The sequence below is a fragment of the Coregonus clupeaformis genome, unplaced genomic scaffold, assembly GCF_020615455.1.
Source record: "Coregonus clupeaformis isolate EN_2021a unplaced genomic scaffold, ASM2061545v1 scaf0320, whole genome shotgun sequence".
Taxonomy (NCBI): domain Eukaryota; kingdom Metazoa; phylum Chordata; class Actinopteri; order Salmoniformes; family Salmonidae; genus Coregonus; species Coregonus clupeaformis.
The window spans coordinates 297,403-316,408 of NW_025533775.1; the positions used below are offsets into that span (position 1 = coordinate 297,403).

Sequence of the window (19,006 nt, forward strand, 5' to 3'; positions counted from 1 at the left end):
AATAATGAATATGTTGATTTGAACGAGGGAGAAAGATCCCAGCTATATATAGGCTAGATGATGATGATGATGATGATGATGATGCATTGTTAGATAGGCCTACAGTGGATTGATGCATATAATTACTATTGGAGTGTATAATTGGTGTTTACATCAAATTTAATCAAATTTAATAAAAAATCGGAATATATGCTACAGTTGCAAGCAGAAGGCCTATCATGTAAGAGGAAGACACTTCTTTTGAACCTAAAATAAAATAAAATCGAATCAAAATTGTATGAGTAGACCCTCCTGCAGCTGAGAGGCTAAAAGGCGCTGCATGGTCAATCTGAGTCCTGCATTGACCATGCAGCATTTAAATAGTGATATGGCCTCTGCAGACGTCAGGGCATTCATACTTCTTGCGCTTTGAGGAGCAGCGCAGAGCTGTTGTGATGGAAGTTGGCAAGGAAGTGAGTTTGTGTTTATACAGGACCTCCCGCCCCCACCTACGGTCAACCAATCATGTCAATGTGGAACTATACGGAGCCCTCCGCATTGTTACAACATTTGGGAGGCACAAAGCGATGGTACAGAGCTCAATTTGGCCTCTGCAGGCTCCGCAATTGCGTCACACCCTCCATATGGAGTGTCCGACCACATTTTCTAATCAAGCATAAATTGGCTTTCATGGTATTATAATAGCCTGCAGATGAACAGACGTTAGTCAGGCGTTGGTATCACCACATGTAAGGCAGACGTTCAATGGTAGGCGACAGCGTAACAGTGTTGCTTTCCTCTCTCTCTCTCCTCGCCCCTACCTGGGCTTGAACCAGGGACCCTCTGCTCACATAGACAACAGTCACCCTCGAAGCACCGTTACCCGTCGCTCCACAAAAGCCGCGGCCCTTGCAGAGCAAGGGAAACAACTACTTCAAGGTCTCAGAGCGAGTGACGTCACCGATTGAAACGCTACTAGCGTGCACCGCTAACTAGCTAGCCTTTTCACACCGGTTACAACAGCATAAGACGCAGAGGTCACGCAGTCAGGGCCAAAGTAGTGGAAGACTGATGAGGTTTTAATGGGTGTAGGGTTAGTTGGTAGGGCAATCTTTTCACAAAGTGTAATGAATTAATACTACAGAATAGTAGGCTGATACACAGCCAACACAGCAGGTGGCAGCATGCACCTATAACATTTGTTTGCGAACTTCCATAATACCAAAGAAGAAGAAGAAGAAACAGAAGAGGAAGAAGAAGACTAGTGACAGATGGAACAATGAGAGAGATATTTCATGGATGTATAAATGTCAAACATCCGGTTGGCGTTTCCACTCACTACCAAACACTACCAAACATGGTGGTGAGATGAAGCCCAGTGCCGGCAGTGGGAGAAGATGGCGCAAAATGGTTTTGGCCGACATTCTGCTAATTTTTTCATCAATGAAACATTTTAACTCAATAAAGTTTTCTGTTTCCAAAACTAGAATCTGTTATGAATAGAGTGGACTAAGTTTAGTAAACTTTACCCTTTTCCAAATGTTCTAAAAAATTGCGTTGTTTAGAAAGACTACAAGGGCATATTTAGTTAATGCACATGCGCTCTTCACATAGTAGGCGTTCCCTAACGGAAATATGCAAATAAATGCTAGAACACACCAATAGGCTCTCGCTAACTCGTGCTTGGCTCTGCCCACCTCCTTGCATTGGAAACAACAGTCTGTGGTCTATTTTGGGTTAGTTATTAAAAATGTTCGCTTTAGTCAGGCGGTTATATGACGTTCAGCGGTAGGCGACGGTAGCCCATTCGGCTAATTATTGGCATTTTTTTTTTCCTCCACCTGCGATAGCTACAGTTTACCTGGGAGACAAGACAACTGGTGAACCTCGCCAGTTTCAAAGATATAGAAGAACACTGGCGCCTTCTAAACACAGTCCGCGAGACTTCCTTGTTTTGGATTTACTATTGCGCACTTTGAGCGTGTTCCTGATCTGATTATTTGCTGGTTGTGGATTACAAAACGGATCACGGATAAAGTTTCATGAGAGCGGACGCGTCTTCCAAACTCCGGTGAGATCCGTCCGTTTTTGCCGATAACGTTTTGATCATCCTATACTACTATTTTATGAGGAACTTATTATTTAAAAATGTGAAAATAATAATAGGGATGAATTGAACTGAATGAACTAAACAGAATATAAAAGGGAAAAGAAAGAAGACTGATAAATTATTAATTTCCTTGTTGGGCGAGTGCCAATTAACTAATATAGGCGAATGTGAACTTAACCAAAACAAAAACGATTAAATAAGGTTACTTGGTAATTAAAAAGGTTAATTTAATATTTAATGAGACTTGCGAAAGCAAAAGTCCCCACTTGAAATGATCAAAAACAATACAACTGTTTTTAGAAACCACATCAACCACATTTTCTGTCAACTTTTGAAAACAACGGAAATGTTGACCACTTTCCCAACAACTTACACAACTTAGTGTTTGAAATCTTGGTCCACTTTTCTGCTATTTAAATGTGAAATCGGAATATAAATAGTTTATACCATTCAAATGATGCAGATGTTTTAGTAACCACACTAATTACATTCATGTAGCTAACTTCCCACTGTTGAATTAACTGGCGTAGAACTTTCAGAAATGTCCACCATTCTATTACCCAGGCAATGTGACTGGACACAAAATCAACTACTTTGACCAATTTCCCAACAACTTACATAAAAACGCTTATAGGGTAATGACATCTTGATCTACTTATCTGCAGAACATATAAATATTAAAAAATCTAAATGATACAGATGTTGTATGAACCGAATCAACTACATTTTATCTCAACTTATAAAACCAACTGATATTATGACCACTTTCCCAACAACTTGGACAAAAACATCTTTTTATCTTTTTTTTTTAAAGAGCTGAAGCAAGTCCCACAATTGTATTTCATGTAAAATTACCATCTAGTTGTGTTTGTAAAAAATGATGCATTGAAATTCTGTTATTTGTGGGTTTTTGTTATTTTCTTATTTCTGAAGCATATAATTTGTGTTGAGCAACATGTTTGTGTTGAGTTTATTTAAACACATTATTTAATTGATAAATCACCTACTACATTCCTGTTGTTTTTTCGTGCTATAAATCCTCTTAATAAGTAATAATAATAAGCCATTTAGCAGACGCTTTTATCCAAAGCGACTTACAGTCATGCGTGCATACATTATTTTTTTTTGTGTATGGGTGGTCCCGGGGATCGAACCCACTACCTTCGCGTTACAAGCGCCGTGCTCTACCAGCAGAGCTACAGAGGACCACAAGTATATTAGGGGTGATTGTTATCGTGCGACATGACCCTTCAGTCAAGAAATGTACTAGAAGACAAATAATGCGAAGTCATCACAATGCATAGGTGTTCACACTGTTCTAACTGGTCATCATTACTGAAAGTTACACAAAAAGTAACATTTTTGCTTGTACTTCGAAGATATCATGGTGCTGTATAGAGACGTAATTGTAAATCCATTTGAATTCAATTACCTTTTGACAGCATGCCTTTTGATTTGAACAAAACTTTCCATACATATTTGCCCATTTGTAGAATTGATCAAAAAATGACTTTTTTGACATTTTACATTACATTTACATTTTAGTCATTTAGCAGACGCTCTTATCCAGAGCGACTTACAGGAGCATTTAGGGTTAAGTGCCTTGCTTAAGGGCACATCGACAGATTTTTCACCTAGTCGGCCCGGGGATTAGAACCAGCGACCTTTCGGTTACTGGCACAACGCTCTTACCCACTAAGCTACCTGCCACCCTTAGTGCCAAAACATTCAAGAGATAAAGATGCTCAAAGTTGACCCATTTCACATACCCCACCATACCATAAGATACCCATGTCTTCATCATGGATAAAATAAAAACGGTTGAGATTGATATGATTTAAAAGCTTACAAAACAGGGTTTTCAAACTATTCTATAATTTCTGGACAAAAATGTTTAAATGTGCTTGGTGGTATCACCTCAAGGCATACTATAAAAGCAGGCGACAGTGTGCCTTATTTGGCAATGGTCTCGGTAAGTGGAGTGTGCCAATATATTTAGCATGACGCTTCCTTGCCTATATATTTAGCATGATGCTTCCTTGCCTATATACAGTGGGGGAAAAAAAGTATTTAGTCAGCCACCAATTGTGCAAGTTCTCCCACTTAAAAAGATGAGAGAGGCCTGTAATTTTCATCATAGGTACACGTCAACCATGACAGACAAAATGAGGAAAAAAATCCAGAAATCACATTGTAGTATTTTTAATGAATTTATTTGCAAATTATGGTGGAAAATAAGTATTTGGTCAATAACAAAAGTTTCTCAATACTTTGTTAAATACCCTTTGTTGGCAATGACACAGGTCAAACGTTTTCTGTAAGTCTTCACAAGGTTTTCACACACTGTTGCTGATATTTTGGCCCATTCCTCCATGCAGATCTCCTCTAGAGCAGTGATGTTTTGGGGCTGTCGCTGGGCAACACAGACTTTCAACTCCCTCCAAAGATTTTCTATGGGGTTGAGATCTGGAGACTGGCTAGGCCACTCCAGGACCTTGAAATGCTTCTTACGAAGCCACTCCTTCGTTGCCCGGGCAGTGTGTTTGGGATCATTGTCATGCTGAAAGACCCAGCCACGTTTCATCTTCAATGCCCTTGCTGATGGAAGGAGGTTTTCACTCAAAATCTCACAATACATGGCCCCATTCATTCTTTCCTTTACACGGATCAGTCGTCCTGGTCCCTTTGCAGAAAAACAGCCCCAAAGCATGATGTTTCCACCCCCATGCTTCACAGTAGGTATGGTGTTCTTTGGATGCAACTCAGCATTCTTTGTCCTCCAAACACGACGGAGTTGAGTTTTTACCAAAAAGTTCTATTTTGGTTTCATCTGACCATATGACATTCTCCCAATCCTCTTCTGAATCATCCAAATGCACTCTAGCAAACTTCAGACGGGCCTGGACATGTACTGGCTTAAGCAGGGGGACACGTCTGGCACTGCAGGATTTGAGTCCCTGGCGGCGTAGTGTGTTAGTGATGGTAGGCTTTGTTACTTTGGTCCCAGCACTCTGCAGATCATTCACTAGGTCCCCCTGTGTGGTTCTGGGATTTTTGCTCACCGTTCTTGTGATCATTTTGACCCCACGGGGTGAGATCTTGCATGGAGCCCCAGATCGAGGGAGATTATCAGTGGTCTTGTATGTCTTCCATTTCCTAATAATTGCTCCCACAGTTGATTTCTTCAAAGCAAGCTGCTTACCTATTGCAGATTCAGTCTTCCCAGCCTGGTGCAGGTCTACAATTTTGTTTCTGGTGTCCTTTGACAGCTCTTTGGTCTTGGCCATAGTGGAGTTTGGAGTGTGACTGTTTGAGGTTGTGGACAGGTGTCTTTTATACTGATAACAAGTTCAAACAGGTGCCATTAATAGAGGTAACGAGTGGAGGACAGAGGAGCCTCTTAAAGAATAAGTTACAGGTCTGTGAGAGCCAGAAATCTTGCTTGTTTGTAGGTGACCAAATACTTATTTTCCACCATAATTTGCAAATAAATTCATTAAAAATCCTACAATGTGATTTTCTGGATATTTTTTTCTCAATTTGTCTGTCATAGTTGACGTGTACCTATGATGAAAATTACAGGCCTCTCATCTTTTTAAGTGGGAGAACTTGCACAATTGGTGGCTGACTAAATACTTTTTTTCCCCACTGTATGTAGCATGATGCTTCCTTGCCAATATATGTAGCATGATGCTTTCTTGCCTATATATGTAGCATGACGCTTCCTTGCCTATATATTTAGCATGATGCTTCCTTGCCTATATATTTAGCATGATGCTTCCTTGCCTATATATTTAGCATGATGCTTCCTTGCCTATATATGTAGCATGACGCTTCCTTGCCTATATATGTAGCATGACGCTTCCTTGCCTATATATGTAGCATGATGCTTCCTTGCCTATATATTTAGCATGATGCTTCCTTGCCTATATATGTAGCATGACGCTTCCTTGCCTATATATTTAGCATGATGCTTCCTTGCCTATATATTTAGCATGATGCTTCCTTGCCTATATATGTAGCATGATGCTTCCTTGCCAATATATTTAGCATGATGCTTCCTTGCCTATATATGTAGCATTATGCTTTCTTGCCTAGAAGACTGATGTTACACCAAATAAAAGGCAGTAAGGTACATTTCGGCATATGACCAAATTCTAAGTTTTTGCTTACCGTTTCATACACATCCATGTGCTTTTCCGAAGAAAAAAAACATGTTGGCTATGAGGATTATACGTTTATATTTGTAGCTACATCCATCATAACAAGAAATACACTGCCCTCTGTAATTATTGGGACTTCTTTTGGCTCTATACTCCAACATTTGGGATTTGAAATCAAACAATGACTATTAATAACCCCTCTTTTTAGGGCACCAAAAGTATTGGGCCAAATTCACTTATGTGTATTAAAGTAGTCAAAAGTTTAGTATTTGGTCCCATATTCCTAGCATGCAATGATTACACCAAGCTTGTGACTACAAACTTGTTGGATGCATTTACTGTTTGTTTTGGTTGTGTTTCAGATGATTTTGTGCCCAATAGAAATTAATGGTAAATAATGTATTGTCATTTTGGAGTCACTTTTATTGTAAATAAAAATGGAATGTTTCTAAACACCTCTACATTCATGTGGATGCTACCATGATTATGGATAATCCTGAATGACTCGTGAATAATGATGAGTGAGAAAGTTACAGACCCACAAAAATCATATCCCCAAGACATGCTAACCGCTCACCATTACAATAACAGGGTGTATGATATTTGTGCGTCTGTAACTTTCTCACTCGTCATTATTCACAATTAATTCAGGATTTATCCACTTGAACCTCCAGTCATTGTATCATTTCAAATACAAAGTGCTGGAGTACAGAGCCAAAAGATTACAAAATGCTTCACTGTCCCACTAATTACAGAGGACACCGGAGATAACCACTGTGACTGACTGGTAGCGCAGTCTGCTAAAATAGTTGGCTCATAGTTCTATGGTTGTGGGCTCATAGTTCTATGGTTGTGGGCTCATAGTTCTATGGTTGTGGGCTCATAGTTCTATGGTTGTGAGTTCTAATCACACATGGGATGGACTTTGTTCTTTTTCTCCAAATCCTTTATTTACAATACAGTGATCCCTCGCCACTTCGCGGTTCACTTATCGCGGATTCGCTATTTCGCGGATTTTCATAATGCATTTTTTTTTTTTTTTGGTGCATTGTGCTCTGCATTCTGATTCGCTAAAAACTCACTCCCGCTTCTTGTATCAAAACATGCTACGAATTGTGCTATCATTTTGTCGTCTCGTGCAGTTATGTGTACGTACATAAAACAGCTTGGCAAATTTACATTAAGTTGGCCAAATTATCTTGTAATTTCGAACATCTCCTAATGAAATGGGACCCTTTGATGAGCCGTTCGTTACAGTTCTCCAACGTAATCGATGGTGGCATGTCGGTGTACAAGGATCTTTTTGCAAAGAAGAAAAAAGAGCGACAACAGCTGCCTATCACTATGTTCTTCTCCCGAACAAACACACCTGCACCGCGGGCTTCAGAAGAAGAGAACACTGCAGAGCGCAGTCAGGATGCAGCGGCCCAGTCTGAAGAGCAGTGAAACGGCCTACACGTGAGTCACTGTATTTGTATACATGTAATAGTTGCTAATTGTAAAAAAAAAAAAGTTTTCTATTTCGCGGATTTCACTTATCGCGGGTCATTTTCGGAACGTAACCCCCGCGATAAACGAGGGATTACTGTATTCTAATTCTGCGAAGTTAAAGCATAGGCTACCTGTGAGAGGGGTCGCCCTGGTAGTAGTTGAGTTAATTTGATCAATGGAAAAAGAGCTACTGCGTATTTACTGCAATGCGGGATCGGATTGAATTCCTAATCTTAAATTGTTCAAGGTGATAATTGCACGTTTCTTCCCAACACAATACCGCTTTTAAAATGTGAGTCCACATATTAAATATGTTCTTTGCGCCCCGTGCGGGATTCAAATTTACAATCGCAAGTGGCAATAGATGTCAGGAATTTAGCACCTTGCTACTGTGAGCTAATTGTCCAGAGCCATATTTGCTGGCGATGCACATATCAGAGCGTACGCTTTAGTGAGGAAGTGTTGGGATCAGGTACAACTACATTCACCCACCCCCAAAATGAATATTTATGAGCAATTCGTCCCACCCACAACTTCTCACCTGAATGCATTTCTATAAAAATGTGAAGGGGTTGGGCAAAGGTTGAAATTGGGGGTTGAGAGTTTCCCTTAAATATGCACTTTGCAGAAATCACTCTGCTATTTCCTGGTTGCTAAAAATCGAATAGTTCGCCTAATTTCTCAGTTTGTGAAAACACAAGCAAGTATGGTGTAGAGAATCATTGTACCATCTAAACCGCTGTGAAATATTTTTCCCAAAACGAAAAATATTGTAATTTCAGCTGTTTGAAGCTGGTGTACAAAACCGAAAGTAAAAGACACAAAAATAAAACATAAGAACAGGAAGCATAGAAATAGCTCACATAGAACAGATCTACCGCTTCTTAAACTTGCTTTCAATGAGAATGACAGATCTATAACTCACATTTCTATGTGAATTTGGCCAGGTTGCCCAAAAAGTTACATACTGCAGGTATAAAAAAAAAACATGTATATATTTGAACCTTTAACATCAATTATCTAAAAACGAGTAAACTCAATCGTTTTTTTATATTCGTATATATTTTATATAGACCCTATTTTACATCATCTAAGGTTTTTTGTGTTGTGCCCGCCATCAGTTGAGACACAACATGCTCTTGAATACAGGGTGGGTGTCATGTTTGGGCTGATAAATGTACTAAAATGGGAATACAATTGAAATTTCAACTTTCAAAATGGTACCACAAAGAAGGCTGGAGGGCCACATATCTGATAATGTTGAATTGAATGGAAATATCAGTTTTAATTTATACTGTCAATCCATCATAGGAAACCTATTGAAACCATAGAAATATAGATAATAGAATATACATTAAGTTGACATTCGATGGTGGGTGGACCTGCGGTCATCTTTGTGGAAATAATTAGAAGTTACAATTTAAATTCCATAAAAATGTCAATGGTGTACCAGCTAAATTGAAGTGGTCTGAAGGGATAGATCCGTTCTATGAATTACATTTCTATGATTGAAATTACACCCACCCTGTATTGAAGAGCATAGTGAGTCTTAACCGATGGTGGGCACAACACAAAAACCTCAGATTATGTTTTACTACAACATATGCAAATATGAAAATCGGAGTTTATGCGTTTTTAGATAATACGTTAAAAGGTTTGAAAATGACATTATTGCATTTTTTCCTAGAAATAATAAAGTAGTTTGACAAAACAGTTTTTAAGCTTTTACATGATCGCAAACTCAACCGTTGATATTTTCCAGTGATGAAGACATGGCTATCTCATGGTGTGGTGGGGTATGTAAAATGGGTCTACTTCGAGCACCTTTAATCACCTGAATGTTTTGGCATTCATCTCCAAAAGGTCACTTTCTGACCACTTCTTCCATGGGCAAACATGTATGGAAAGTGTTGTTTAAATCAAAAGAGATGTTGTCAAAAAGTGATTGAATTCAAATGAATTTCCCCATAGGGTATTACTGCACAGAGATCACACAGACCGAGAGAGGTGTCATGGCTGTGGACAAACATAATAGACTTCTGATGGAACTAGTGATCACTGCTCTTCTCTTGACTGGTAAGTTACATAATGTTATGGGGGGAAAGGAACTAGTGATCACTGCTCTTCTCTTGACTGGTAAGTTACAGAATGTTATGGGGGGAAAGGAACTAGTGATCACTGCTCTTCTCTTGACTGGTAAGTTACAGAATGTTATGGGGGGAAAGGAACTAGTGATCACTGCTCTTTTCTTGACTGGTAAGTTACATAATGTTATGGGGGGAAAGGAACTAGTGGTCACTGCTCTTCTCTTGACTGGTAAGTTACATAATGTTATGGGGGGAAAGGAACTAGTGATCACTGCTCTTTTCTTGACTGGTAAGTTACAGAATGTTATGGGGGGAAAGGAACTAGTGATCACTGCTCTTTTCTTGACTGGTAAGTTACATAATGTTATGGGGGGAAAGGAACTAGTGATTACTGCTCTTCTCTTGACTGGTAAGTTACATAATGTTATGGGGGGAAAGGAACTAGTGATCACTGCTCTTCTCTTGACTGGTAAGTTACAGAATGTTATGGGGGGAAAGGAACTAGTGATCACTGCTCTTCTCTTGACTGGTAAGTTACATAATGTTATGGGGGGAAAGGAACTAGTGATCACTGCTCTTTTCTTGACTGGTAAGTTACAGAATGTTATGGGGGGAAAGGAACTAGTGATCACTGCTCTTCTCTTGACTGGTAAGTTACATAATGTTATGGGGGGAAAGGGGCTTAGACTGTCATTTCAACAACATCTCAAACACTTGAGTCATACATTCAACTCAACAGAGTGAGTTTCATTGTTCACTATAAGCACCTGTCATGGTTTTATTTGACTACAGTTCAGAATTTTATTTATTTAATTATGTATGTATTTAGTTAACACAGTATTTGTACAGTGGCTTGTGAAAGTATTCACCCCCCCTTGGCATTTTTCCTATTTTGTTGCCTTAAAACCTGGAATTAAAATTGATTTTTGGGGGGTTGTATCATTTGATTTACACAACATGCCTACCACTTTGAAGATGCAAAATATGTTTTCTTGTGAAACAAACAAGAAATAAGACAAAAAAACAGAACATGAGCGTGCATTAACTATTCACCCCCACAAAGTCAATACTTTGTAGAGCCACCTTTTGCAGCAATTACAGCTGCAAGTCTCTTGGGGTATGTCTCTATAAGCTTGGCACATCTAGCCACTGGGATTTTTGCCCATTCTTCAAGGCAAGACTGCTCCAGCTCCTTCAAGTTGGATGGATTCCGCTGGTGTACAGCAATCTTTAAGTCATACTACAGATTCTCAATTGGATTGAGGTCTGGGCTTTGACTAGGCCATTCCAAGACATTTGAATGTTTCCCCTTAAACCACTCAAGTGTTGCTTTAACAGTATGCTTAGGGTCATTGTCCTGCTGGAAGGTGAACCTCCGTCCCAGTCTCAAATCTCCAGAAGACTGAAACAGGTTTCCCTCAAGAATTTCCTTGTATTTAGCGCCATCCATCATTCCTTCAATTCTGACCAGTTTCCCAGTCCCTGCCGATGAAAAACATCCCCACAGCATGATGCTGCCACCACCATGGTTCACTGTGGGGATGGTGTTCTCAGGGTGATGAGAGGTGTTGGGTTTGCGCCAGACATAGCATTTTTCCTTTATGGCCGAAAAGCTCAATTTTAATCTAATCTGACCAGAGTACCTTCTTCCATATGTTTGGGGAGTCTCCCACATGCTTTTTGGCAAACACCAAACGGGTTTGCTTATTTCTTTCTTCAAGCAATGGCTTTTTTTCTGGCCACTCTTCCGTAAAGCCCAGCTCTGTGGAGTGTACGGCTTAAAGTGGTCCTATGGACAGATACTCCAATCTCCGCTATGGAGCTTTGCAGCTCCTTCAGGGTTATCTTTGGTGTCTTTGTTGCCTCTGATTAATAACCCTCCTTGCCTGGTCTGTGAGTTTTGGTGGGTGACCCTCTCTTGGCAGGTTTGTTGTGGTGCCATATTCTTTCCATTTTATAATAATGGATTTAATGGTGCTCTGTTGGATGTTCAAAGTTTCAGATATTATTTTATAACCCAACCCTGATCTTTACTTCTCCACAAACTTTGTCCCTGACCTGTTTGGAGAGCTCCTTGGTCTTCATGGTGCAGTTTGCTTGGTGGTGCCCTTGCTTAGTGGTGTTGCAGACTCTTGGGCCTTTCAGAACAGGTGTATATACAGTGGGGAGAACAAGTATTTGATACACTGCCGATTTCGCAGGTTTTCCTACTTACAAAGCATGTAGAGGTCTGTAATTGTTATCATAGGTACACTTCAACTGTGAGAGACGGAATCTAAAACAAAAATCCAGAAAATCACATTGTATGATTTTTAAGTAATTAATTTGCATTTTATTGCATGACATAAGTATTTGATCACCTACCAACCAGTAAGAATTCCAGCTCTCACAGACCTGTTAGTTTTTCTTTAAGAGGCGCTCCTGTTCTCCACTCATTACCTGTATTAACTGCACCTGTTTGAACTCGTTACCTGTATAAAAGACACCTGTCCACACTCTCAATCAAACAGACTCCAACCTCTCCACAATGGCCAAGACCAGAGAGCTGTGTAAGGACATCAGGGATAAAATTGTAGACCTGCACAAGGCTGGGATGGGCTACAGGACAATAGGCAAGCAGCTTGGTGAGAAGGCAACAACTGTTGGCGCAATTATTAGAAAATGGAAGAAGTTCAAGATGACGGTCAATCACCCTCTGTCTGGGGCTCCATGCAAGATCTCACCTCGTGGGGCATCAATGATCATGAGGAAGGTGAGGGATCAGCCCAGAACACGGCAGGACCTGGTCAATGACCTGAAGAGAGCTGGGACCACAGTCTCAAAGAAAACCATTAGTAACACACTACGCCGTCATGGATTAAAATCCTGCAGTGCACGCAAGGTCCACCTGCTCAAGCAAGCGCATGTCCAGGCCCGTCTGAAGTTTGCCAATGACCATCTGGATGATCCAGAGGAGGAATGGGAGAAGGTAATGTGGTCTGATGAGACAAAAATAGAGCTTTTTGGTCTAAACTCCACTCGCCGTGTTTGGAGGAAGAAGAAGGATGAGTACAACCCCAAGAACACCATCCCAACCAAGAAGCATGGAGGTGGAAACATCATTCTTTGGGGATGCTTTTCTGCAAAGGGGACAGGACGATTGCACCATATTGAGGGGAGGATGGATGGGGCCATGTATCGCGAGATCTTGGCCAACAACCTCCTTCCCTCAGTAAGAGCATTGAAGATGGGTCGATGCTGGGTCTTCCAGCATGACAACGACCCGAAACACACAGCCAGGACAACTGAGGAGTGGCTCCGTAAGAAGCATCTCAAGGTCCTGGAGTGGCCTAGCCAGTCTCCAGACCTGAACCCAATAGAAAATCTTTGGAGGGAGCTGAAAGTCTGTATTGCCCAGCGACAACCCCGAAACCTGAAGGATCTGGAGAAGGTCTGTATGGAGGAGTGGGCCAAAATCCCTGCTGCAGTGTGTGCAAACCTGGTCAAGACCTACAGGATACGTATGATCTCTGTAATTGCAAACAAAGGTTTCTGTACCAAATATTAAGTTCTGCTTTTCTGATGTATCAAATACTTACAGTGGGGAAAAAAGTATTTAGTCAGCCACCAATTGTGCAAGTTCTCCCACTTAAAAAGATGAGAGAGGCCTGTAATTTTCATCATAGGTACACGTCAACTATGACAGACAAAATGAGGAAAAAAAATCCAGAAAATCACATTGTAGGATTTTTTATGAATTTATTGGCAAATGATGGTGGAAAATAAGTATTTGGTCAATAACAAAAGTTTCTCAATACTTTGTTATGTACCCTTTGTTGGCAATGACACAGGTCAAACGTTTTCTGTAAGTCTTCACAAGGTTTTCACACACTGTTGCTGGTATTTTTGCCCATTCCTCCATGCAGATCTCCTCTAGAGCAGTGATGTTTTGGGGCTGTCGCTGGGCAACACGGACTTTCAACTCCCTCCAAAGATTTTCTATGGGGTTAAGATCTGGAGACTGGCTAGGCCACTCCAGGACCTTGAAATGCTTCTTACGAAGCCACTCCTTCGTTGTCCGGGCTGTGTGTTTGGGATCATTGTCATGCTGAAAGACCCAGCCATGTTTCATCTTCAATGCCCTTGCTGATGAAAGGAGGTTTTCACTCAAAATCTCACGATACATGGCCCCATTCATTCTTTCCTTTACACGGATCAGTCGTCCTGGTCCCTTTGCAGAAAAACAGCCCCAAAGCATGATGTTTCCACCCCCATGCTTCACAGTAGGTATGGTGTTCTTTGGATGCAACTCAGCATTCTTTGTCCTCCAAAAACGGCGAGTTGAGTTTTTACCAAAAAGTTCAATTTTGGTTTCATCTGACCATATGACATTCTCCCAATCCTCTTCTGGATCATCCAAATGCACTCTAGCAAACTTCAGACGGGCCTGGACATGTACTGGCTTAAGCAGGGGGACACGTCTCGCACTGCAGGATTTGAGTCCCTGGCGGCGTAGTGTGTTACTGATGGTAGGCTTTGTTACTTTGGTCCCAGCTCTCTGCAGGTCATTCACTAGGTCCCCCTGAGTGGTTCTGGAATTTTTGCTCACCGTTCTTGTGATCATTTTGACCCCATGGGGTGAGATCTTGCGTGGAGCCCCAGATCGAGGGAGATTATCAGTGGTCTTGTATGTCTTCCATTTCCTAATAATTGCTCCCACAGTTGATTTCTTCAAACCAAGCTGCTTACCTATTGCAGATTCAGTCTTCCCAGCCTGGTGCAGGTCTACAATTTTGTTTCTGGTGTCCTTTGACAGCTCTTTGGTCTTGGCCATAGTGGTGTTTGGAGTGTGACTGTTTGAGGTTGTGGACAGGTGTCTTTTATACTGATAACAAGTTCAAACAGGTGCCATTAATACAGGTAACGAGTGGAGGACAGAGGAGCCTCTTAAAGAAGAAGTTACAGGTTTGTGAGAGCCAGAAATCTTGCTTGTTTGTAGGTGACCAAATACTTATTTTCCACCATAATTTGCAAATAAATTCATTAAAAATCCTACAATGTGATATTCTGGATTTTTTTTTCTCATTTTGTCTGTCATAGTTGACGTGTACCTATGATGCAAATTACAGGCCTCTCTTATCTTTTTAAGTGGGAGAACATGCACAATTGGTGGCTGACTAAATACTTTTTTTCCCCACTGTATGTCATGCAATAAAATGCAAATGAATTACTTGAAAATCATACAATGTGATTTTCTGGATTTTTGTTTTAGATTCCGTCTCTCACAGTTGAAGTGAACCTATGATAAAAAATTACAGACCTCTACATGCTTTGTAAGTAGGAAAACCTGCAAAATCGGCAGTGTATCAAATACTTGTTCTCCCCACTGTATACTGAGATCATGTGACAGATCATGTGACACTTAGATTGCACACAGGTGGACTTTATTTGACTAATTATGTGACTTCTGAAGGTAATTGGTTGCACCAGATCTTATTTAGGGGCTTCATAGTAAAGGGGGTGAATACATATGCACGCACCACTTTTCCGTTATTTATATTTTAGAATTTTTTGAAATTAGTTATTTTTTTTCATTCCATTTCACCAATTTGGAGTATTTTGTGTGTGTCCATTACATGAAATGAAAATCCATTTAAATTACAGGTTGTAATGCAACAAAATAGGAAAAACGCCAAAGGGGGATTAATACTTTTGCAAGGCACTATATTTCAGCATGTAACTGTACAAAGGAAAAAAACGAAATGTGTACAAAAATAAACTTTTTCTATCCAGGTGTCAGTGGTGACTGTCTGTACTCCAATGTGGGAAATGATGTCAGTTTGCCGTGTGCCAACGTGGTTTATCCAAACTGCTCTTCAACTACATGGCTCTTTTGGAGATCTCCGCAGCCCATCACTGAGTTGGTTCGTGGAGGACAGATTAGAACAGAAACCTCGGCGAGAGCTGAGCGACTGAGGGTGGAGTCAGACTGCTCTCTCCACGTTCAGAATGTCAGAGCTGAGGATGCTGGACAATACCAGTGTCTACAATACCTCACAGAGGGTGGACCAGAACACGGAGAGGTCGCTTTTGTGAATCTGATTCTTCTAACCAGTGAGTATTACCGTTTCAACCCAGTGGGTTTTTAGTCAAAGGAATACTTTAATACATGTATTGCATGTAACGGTTAAGTTAAAATATCTTATTTTCTGTCTTAGTGTCATTGTCCACCCCAGTGATAGATCTAAAGCCTGATCGACCGGTGACCTTAAGGTGCGTTCAAACCACCTGGGCTGGAACTGGAAGCTGTTTCTTATATGATAGACTGAGCTGGGTGGATGAGGCCGGTACCGAGCTGCAGGGGGACTCCAGATACCAGCTCACAAAGACGACTGACTGTGACATCACTCTGACTGTGACTCTCCAGAGGAAAGACAACAACAGGAAGTGGAGGTGTCAGGCGGAGAACCATGGAGAAGTGAAGACCTTCCAGGACTTCACATTATCAGGTAGACGTTATCACATAGATATCTCCCATTTCATCATCAACTAGTCATAAAAATCAGCCTTTGACTGCAAAATGGGTTGTCCGTATTCCAGAGAAGGGTGGTGAGGGGAGGACGGGCTCATAATAATGACTGGAGTGGAATGTTATCAACATGGGAACCACACGTTTAATGTGTTTGATACCATTCCGTTCCAGCCATTACCGTGAGCGCCGTCCTCTTTATTTTAAGTGCCACCAGCCACCACTGATATTCACCTACTTTCTAATGTGACCAACAGGCCCAAGTCCTGCTCCCTCTGTGAAGCCAAATCCCACTTCTCCAGGTGCACTTGGTAAGATGTTATTTAGTAGATAGTCTGAACAACCAAAGTCTTCATTTATGCACAACTAGAAATTATCATGTTCAAAAAGGGGAAGCTTTTCTCAGCTCATGAACATCATTCAGGGATAAAAGGCGGCAGGTAGCTTAGTGGTTAAGAGCGTTGTGCCAGTAACCGAAAGGTCGCTGGTTCTAATTCACCGAGCCGACTAGGTGGAAAAATCTGTCGACGTGCCCTTGAGCAAGGCACTTAACCCTAATTGCTCCTGTAAGTCGCTCTGGATAAGAGCGTCTGCTAAATGACTAAAATGTAAAATGTAAAAGATTGTTGGTAATTAGCATCCTCTAGTGGCTGCTTTGTGTTAAACACCTTGCTTTACATTTTTCAGCTTTCAGACCTTCCTACTTCTCACTTAAAACAGTTTCTGTGTTGAATACATCAAGGTTTGTGTTTGATCACTGTCTGTCCTATTGTCCAGGTACCACTGACGGTGTCCAGTTATTTATCGACATAGTTGTCTTTGTGGCACAGACCATCATGGTGCCAGGTACCAGTAACGGTGTCCAGCTGTCCATCGACATAGTTGTCTTTGTGGCACTGACCGTCATGGTTGCCATAGTTACTATTTACAAAACCAGGAAGAACCGCCCACCAGCAGGTGAGAATAACAGGGATTGGTTCCTTTTTGAGCATTAGATAAATTACATTAACTGATTTATGTCCTTCAGATCTGTGAACCGAAATAGAATCAGGTCATAAATAGTCCTTTGACGTAATAATCTTGTCCATATAAACCCCTTTCAACAATTTCATCTTTAAAGGTCTTCTATAGAATGAGTGAATGGTCTGTCATGTTGTCTGATGTGCGTGTTGTTGTTTTGTTCTCTGTATAGAACTTAAAGAAAGCCTCCGGTATTGAGCTTCAGGTCTGGAGGAAAGACCCCATGTTCCCTACTCTTCTCCCAGTGCTGGACTAAGACTTCTAAACTGTCTGTAGCTTTATTGATCGAGTAAAATAGGATATAAATGTTTTTACAGTTGATGTCCATCTGATAGATTTTTATTTCGCTTTTTAACGTACCTTTTTTTCTTCTTGCGTGCAGTATGGATGCAGACATTTATTATGCCATGTTTGGTTGATGAAATAAACGTTTGGTTTTTAATTTCTGTCCATTGTGAATGGTCAGCTTAGAGAAATTCATTTGTTTTAATTGCATATAACATTTTATTGAATTTCTGTAACTGTTACTAACATAAACAAATAAATATACAATATGTATGTCAAATCTGGACTATTTTCAGTTGTAACAACCTGTGATGTTCCAACACCTCCACTAGATGGGGATGTTAGCTAAAATTGAAACAGTTTTGCTTCCGTTTCTCTTGCCCCAACCTAGGCACGAACCAGGGACCCTCTGAACACATTGAACAACAGTCACCAACAAAGCATCGTTACTTATCGCTCCAAAAAAGCTGCGGCTCTTGCAGAGCAAGGGAAACATCAAATACTTCATGGTCTGAGCGAGTGACGTCACCGATTGAAACACTAATAGCGTCACCGCTAACTAGATAGCCGTTTCACACCGGTAACATTCCGAATATTTACAGCTTCCCTCTATTAACCTACTTAGACCTACCTGAGACCAGGACCTACCTGAGGGGCGACAGAAGACCAGGACCTACCTGAGGGGAGATGGAAGACCAGGACCTACCTGAGGGGAGACCAGGGCCTACCTGAGGGGAGACCAGGGCCTACCTGAGGGGAGACCAGGACCTACCTGAGGGGAGACCAGGACCTACCTGAGGGGAGACCAGGACCTACCTGAGGGGAGACAGAAGACCAGGACCTACCTGAGGGGAGATGGAAGACCAGGGCCTACCTGAGGGGAGACCAGGGCCTACCTGAGGGGAGACCAGGGCCTACCTGAGGGGAGACCAGGGCCTACCTGAGGGGAGACCAGGGCCTACCTGAGGGGAGACCAGGACCTACCTGAGGGGAGACCAGGAGACCAGGACCTACCTGAGGGGAGACAGAAGACCAGGACCTACCTGAGGGGAGACCAGGAGACCAGGACCTACCTGAGGGGAGACCAGGACCTACCTGAGGGGAGACAGAAGACCAGGACCTACCTGAGGGGAGACCAGGACCTACCTGAGGGGAGACAGAAGACCAGGACCTACCTGAGGGGAGACCAGGACCTACCTGAGGGGAGACCAGGGCCTACCTGAGGGGAGACCAGGGCCTACCTGAGGGGAGACCAGGGCCTACCTGAGGGGAGACCAGGGCCTACCTGAGGGGAGACCAGGGCCTACCTGAGGGGAGACCAGGGCCTACCTGAGGGGAGACCAGGGCCTACCTGAGGGGAGAC

The 19,006-nt window shown here is 41.7% G+C and overlaps 2 protein-coding genes across 4 annotated transcripts in view; one reads left to right on the plus strand and one right to left on the minus strand.

Moving 5' to 3' along the window:
• The window catches only part of LOC121552088 (neuronal acetylcholine receptor subunit alpha-2-like), a 90,864-nt gene that overhangs the window by 11,041 nt on the left and 60,817 nt on the right, over window positions 1–19,006 (minus strand). The gene's annotated exons all lie outside the window — the stretch shown is intronic.
• On the plus strand, window positions 1,668–17,836 carry LOC121552087. 3 transcript variants are annotated; one of them, XM_041864792.2, is made up of 7 exons: window positions 1,668–2,050; window positions 9,715–9,819; window positions 15,603–15,923; window positions 16,028–16,318; window positions 16,596–16,649; window positions 17,116–17,295; window positions 17,531–17,836. In XM_041864792.2, exons 2-7 carry the CDS (start codon window positions 9,756–9,758, stop codon window positions 17,554–17,556), a joined length of 936 nt encoding a protein of 311 aa, XP_041720726.1. In that variant the 5' UTR covers window positions 1,668–2,050; window positions 9,715–9,755; the 3' UTR covers window positions 17,557–17,836. The 3 variants fall into 3 exon arrangements, with proteins under 3 accessions (XP_041720726.1, XP_041720727.1, XP_041720725.1); XM_041864793.1 differs by lacking the exon at window positions 1,668–2,050 and adding an exon at window positions 7,680–7,710; XM_041864791.1 differs by lacking the exons at window positions 1,668–2,050; window positions 9,715–9,819 and adding an exon at window positions 9,868–10,479.

Bases quoted from the DNA above. Each gene is read 5' to 3' on its own strand.
- LOC121552087 (XM_041864791.1), top strand. From the start codon at position 9,897: ATGGGGGGAAAGGAACTAGTGATCACTGCTCTTCTCTTGACTGGTAAG. The intron at 16,650-17,115 runs GTAAGATGTTAT...CCTATTGTCCAG, and splicing joins CACTTCTCCAGGTGCACTTG to GTACCACTGACGGTGTCCAG. The intron at 17,296-17,530 runs GTGAGAATAACA...TTCTCTGTATAG, and splicing joins GAAGAACCGCCCACCAGCAG to AACTTAAAGAAAGCCTCCGG.